This window comes from Apaloderma vittatum, unplaced genomic scaffold (assembly GCF_000703405.1).
Source record: "Apaloderma vittatum isolate BGI_N311 unplaced genomic scaffold, ASM70340v1 scaffold20381, whole genome shotgun sequence".
Classification (NCBI taxonomy): Eukaryota; Metazoa; Chordata; class Aves; order Trogoniformes; family Trogonidae; genus Apaloderma; species Apaloderma vittatum.
Genome location: NW_009701062.1, coordinates 1,051 through 6,114, shown reverse-complemented (window position 1 = coordinate 6,114; position 5,064 = coordinate 1,051). Strand labels below are relative to the sequence as shown.

The 5,064-nt window shown below is 48.6% G+C and overlaps 1 protein-coding gene across 1 annotated transcript in view; it reads left to right on the top strand.

Annotated features, from left to right (window-relative positions):
- The window catches only part of LOC104281126 (glutamate receptor ionotropic, kainate 3-like), a gene marked incomplete at its 3' end in the record, with an annotated part of 33,568 nt that overhangs the window by 27,460 nt on the left and 1,044 nt on the right, over window positions 1–5,064 (top strand). Inside the window, exons 11-12 of the mRNA XM_009879017.1 lie at window positions 4,192–4,414; window positions 4,768–5,018. Of these exons, the coding sequence (XP_009877319.1) occupies window positions 4,192–4,414; window positions 4,768–5,018 (474 nt within the window). The remainder of the gene's footprint in view (window positions 1–4,191; window positions 4,415–4,767; window positions 5,019–5,064) is intronic.

Here is a 5,064-nt window from a genome sequence, read left to right as displayed (position 1 = left end):
TTCCCCAAGACGGTTCCCCAAGTGCAGTTTTCTGCCCGTGGTCAGGCTGAGCAAGGGTTCTTGCAGAGCTCAACTGCAGAAGTTCCCTGTTGAACGAAGCCCAAACACGTCTCTGGGGCAGAGCCCCGGCAAGTGATCTTGCTCCCATGGAGGTCTTTGCCCCCACAGCCGAGCTGACCGGTGATGGCAAACGGGGAGAAGACGGGAGAGTTTCGCCAAACGTATTGGCAGATTTGGATTTCATGAAAAGAACTTTTGAGAAGCTATTTATTCCTTGGCAATGCAGAAGGAGTTACAGGAATAAACACAGATCAATTAATTTAGGAACAGCATCTAAGCGTTCATAATAAATCACGCCAGGAATCCTTCACACCCGAAGGATGCTGTCTCTCTGAACAAATGCCGGGTTGAACGTGCGGTTTGGAGTAGGGATGTGAGAGTGTGTGTATGTGTGTACGTATATATTCACTTGTACAGAAATGTTAAATCCTCAAGAGTAAGTATCTTCAGTTGGTGAAAATCAATTTATTTTTTCATACAGGCTGGAATTGAAAATCTTAAGCCTGAAAGTTACTTTCTTGCCAATTTCACTGATAAAAAAGCATATACGTCTTGGCAAGATGCCTTGTACCGGCTCCTCTAAACTATTCCATTAATTTATCTGGGTGACTGCTCTTGAAGCATTGGTTATTAAAGGCAGCTTCTGAGCTGTGACTCCAAAGAATGAATTCAGAAGCGTTCCTGGTGTCGCTGCAGCGGCTGCATTCAGAGGGGCTGGCTCTCAGCTCTTCATACGTGCATCTCATTTAGCACCAACACAGCCTTCATAGAGATGCAGACACAGCACACCAGCCTCCCCATGTTGTTTATCCCGACCAAAACGAGGAGAAGCTCCACGCCCATAAGTAGGAGAGAGACTCAGTCCCCCTGTGAGAACCGTGACGGCGCTGATCAGCAGCATTAAACAACCGCCTCTGTTTATTAGCAATGATCTCCATCACTGCTAACGCTTGGAGTTCCTGACTCGGGAACTTCTCTGCCGGGAAGCAGTGGGTGTCAGGCCATTTGTCTTAATGCTCAGAGCAACCAAGCAGTTCCTCTTCATCCACCTTTGGCAGCAAAGCAGCGCTGTCGCTGAGGGGCACGTGGAGACCCTACGGAGGACGCAGGGGCGCGGGAGGGTCTCTGCCTGCCACCTACTCCAATTTCTTTTGCAAACCCGTAAAAGGAAATGGTGATTCCACAGAGAAGAAATTCACACCGAGCTGCAGCACAGCGAGCATCACATCAGGCCAGTAACTAACCCCAGGAAGGACTTTTTAAGGTAAATTACTAAAGCTGTAAAATCAGAGATCCAGCAAAACAAAATGTACACACACCCACACACGAGTGCAGCAAAATAAGCACAGTTTGTATGGATTCTTTACTGACTATTAACTTGGTGGGTTTGCTTATTTATGTGGTACGTCCTCAGGTAATGCTATCAAATTCCCATAAAGGAGCGACAGCCTCTGCAGCATGGCTTAAGTGTTCCGAGAGGAGGAAGGGGAAGAAGGAACAACTTTTCTCCTAATAGGAAAAATGTTTAGTGGTCAAAGCTCTCCAGGACTGGGCGTGAGCTGGAGTGCTGAACGCTCCTCACCAGGGCTGCTCCTGCAATTTTTGATCGATGGCTGCTCTCACAATGACTGACAATCGCTTCTAAATTGGACTTTTAATAAATAGCCCAGTCTATCAACCCGCAAGTGCCGTGCTGGGAATTACAGTCAGTGAATTCTCACTCGGAAAAGGAATGTTCTTGTCTCAGTCAGCCAAGATAAGGTGCAAGCGGGCGGTGCTGGCCCTGGTCTGAGGCAGCAGAGAGGGTGCTCCCCCGCCGTGGGGACCCCCACCCTGGACACCCAGAGCAGCCCAGCCTGAGCTGGGAAAGCTGGGGTCCTCCCAGCATTTCAAAACACAATTAAGTCTTTCAGCTGGTCAGAAGCTGTGATTTAAGAAGAGAAAAGTGGTTTTTTTCTCTTCCAGGGAGCCCTGTCTCATGTAATTTAAGTTGCCTGAAGAGCTACAATGCCTCATGCAAGTCCTATTAGCTTCACTAAATGCAGCCTATTGATTTTTTGCCAGTTTATTTTGCTCTATGCTTTAAACTGGGAGAACACTGATGTTGTTTAAGAGCTCTGTGTCAACACCCCAGGAGCATTAAATGCAGGAAGAGACGGAGAGAAAGGAAGAGCCAGTGAACCCAGAGGCCTCTGATGTGAACTATATAAATGTTAAACAAGTCCTTATCAGCACGCCGAGTCTGCTGTTCATTTCAATTACCCATTGTAATGCACAGATATTTAATAATCCTTTTGGAGGCTCCATTTCTTGCTGCTCTTTGAGGTTTGATAGATGCCACAAATCTACCTTACGGGCGCTGGTCCAGATTTTCGAGTGGGGGAGATTATCCTGCCTCTCGAATGAAGTTTGCTCTGGCACAGCCACTGCCGCGCGTTCATCAGGAGGATTACGACAAGCACGAGCTTTAACTGGAGAAATGAGGCCGAGGAGATTTCAGCTGGGAGAAGGAGTCCACGGGGTTAAAGCCAGAGGAACAGCCTCTGCCACTGCTATGCTAACCAACTTTTTGGGGTGTTAAGCTTTCCTTTAACTTTTGTTAAACATACTGAAAAAATAGTAGGTGAGCAGGCAAAGGATTTGAAACGTAAAGCGCTATGAGGTACTTCTTTTCTTAACCAATTTACCCTTATTTATAGTGCTTTTATCAGAAGAACCTATGCTGGAGCATTTTCAACATTACTGAAAAATTGAGAGCGAGATGTGATAGCAGCAGTCGGGATGGGCTGGAGCTCCATCTCCCGCTTTCTTACCGAAGGGGGAGACCTGAAACAAAGGGGGAGACCTGAAACGGAGATAAATGACAGCTTAACCCCGGGGTGGCAAAACCCAAAGTGCAGCAGCGCCTGCGTGCAGCTGCAGGTGAGCAGCTCCCCCTGCTCAAGGCAAAGCTCAAAGACCGATCAGCCCCTCAACTTATCAGCCAGCTCCAGGCTCTACTCTTCTAAGCAGTGCTGTGGAGGAGGAGGTTTTGGCTGACTAAGCTGCCTCTTTTAAAATGAGAAGGCAAAAAGAGATCTGGGGAAAACAAGAAATTAGGCAGAAAAGAAGAATGGCACATAAAGGGGCAGGCGGCAGCACGAACACAAGCCTCCATATCCAGGTGCTTTTCCGGAGCTCAGCTGGACGCACAGAGTGGGTTTGATGAGAGTTAAACTCACCCACGGGAACACCGGCACCAGCAAAGGGGTGCTTGAAGAGAAAGCTGATGTGCCTTTCCTGCACTAAAGCCAGCCACGTCTTTTGTGACAACCTACATGGAGACAATTCAGAAAGTGGTTGTAGATAAATGGTGTATTTCAGATGCTATGGAAAGACATAAAACAACCGTGTTTCTTCTCACCCAACACATTTTCTAGAAGAAAAAAACATGAATAGTAAGCTAGAAAACATATTCCTCCTTTTTAACAGAATGCCTGCTGATAGTGAAAGTATGTCCATGTTTATTTTTAGCCATAAGACAATCTTATTGAACATTTCTATGCCTCTGCTTACGTGGATACATTAAATGTGTTTGGCAGTTGCATGTATCTCAGAGGAGACTTGTTTCCTTGCGATGCTTGAGGAAAAACAAAAACATTATGGAGTGTGTGCAAAAGAGGAAAAAGCGTGCCTTCTGAAACGTTCTTTGTCTTCTCTCGCTGTGCAGAAACGTTACAGGACAAACAAAATTCTGGTTAGGAACCCAACACATGGAAAGAGCAGGGCTGGTCGCCTGTCACACGAGCGAGTTCTGCCGGCAGCGAGGCAGGGGCTCGCCGTCCCTCACCGGAGGGAAGTTGCAGCTCGGTTCCACCCGCAGCATCGGGGCTCTGGAGCAGAGACCCTGCCAAGCGTCTGCACAACAGGACTTGAGCCCAAACCTTTGGCTCTTGCTACAGTGACCTGAGGCCAACCCACACCAGGCAGGAAACGTGCTCAGATACTTCAGACAGGGTCAACTTAGTAGTAGTTCCATGGTGTGATCTACTCTCAAACTGGTATTACTGTTATTTACTGAAAAGACACCACGTTTCATCAAACAGAATCCTAATTCTTATTTTGGGGGCGGGGGGGGTCTCATTTTTCCAGAAATCAAAAATTTCCACATTTGAGAAGATGTGGGCCTTCATGAGCAGCAAACCCACAGCACTTGTCAAAAACAACGAGGAAGGAATCCAGCGAACCCTCACAGCAGATTACGCCCTGCTGATGGAGTCGACCACCATCGAGTACATCACGCAGAGGAACTGCAACCTGACGCAGATCGGGGGGCTCATCGACTCCAAAGGCTACGGGATTGGGACTCCCATGGGTAAGTGACAGCGGTGGGGCTGCTGTGGGTACCCCGCAAATACAATGGATGGGATTAAGATAATCCACTCCCAACAGCAAATTTCCAAACACCAATGCCAGCACCATCTGCCTCTTGAGGAGTCTCCTCTGGAGACATTCCTTCTCTGGACACGTTCCCGTGTGACCTGCTCTGGGTGACCCTGCTCTGGCAGGGGGTTGGACTGGATGATCTTTCAAAGTCCCTTCCAACCCCCAACGTTCTGTGGTTCTGTGAGGTCTGATCAGCCCTGCTTAACGCAGAGGCATTCTCTGCTGCGAGTGATTTTTGTCCTGCTCTCCCTCAGTGTGTAATGGTGTTTTCCCCCTCCCCAGGGTCGCCGTACAGGGACAAGATCACCATTGCCATCCTCCAGCTGCAGGAGGAGGACAAGCTCCACGTCATGAAGGAGAAGTGGTGGCGAGGGAACGGCTGCCCTGAGGATGAGAACAAGGAGGCCAGCGCTCTGGGCATCCAAAACATCGGGGGCATTTTCATCGTTTTGGCGGCAGGCTTGGTGCTGTCTGTCTTCGTGGCCATGGTGGAGTTCATCTACAAGCTGCGTAAAACGGCGGAGCGTGAGCAGGTACTGATTTCCTCCATTTCCCCGCAGCAGCCCTAGCCCAGCCATT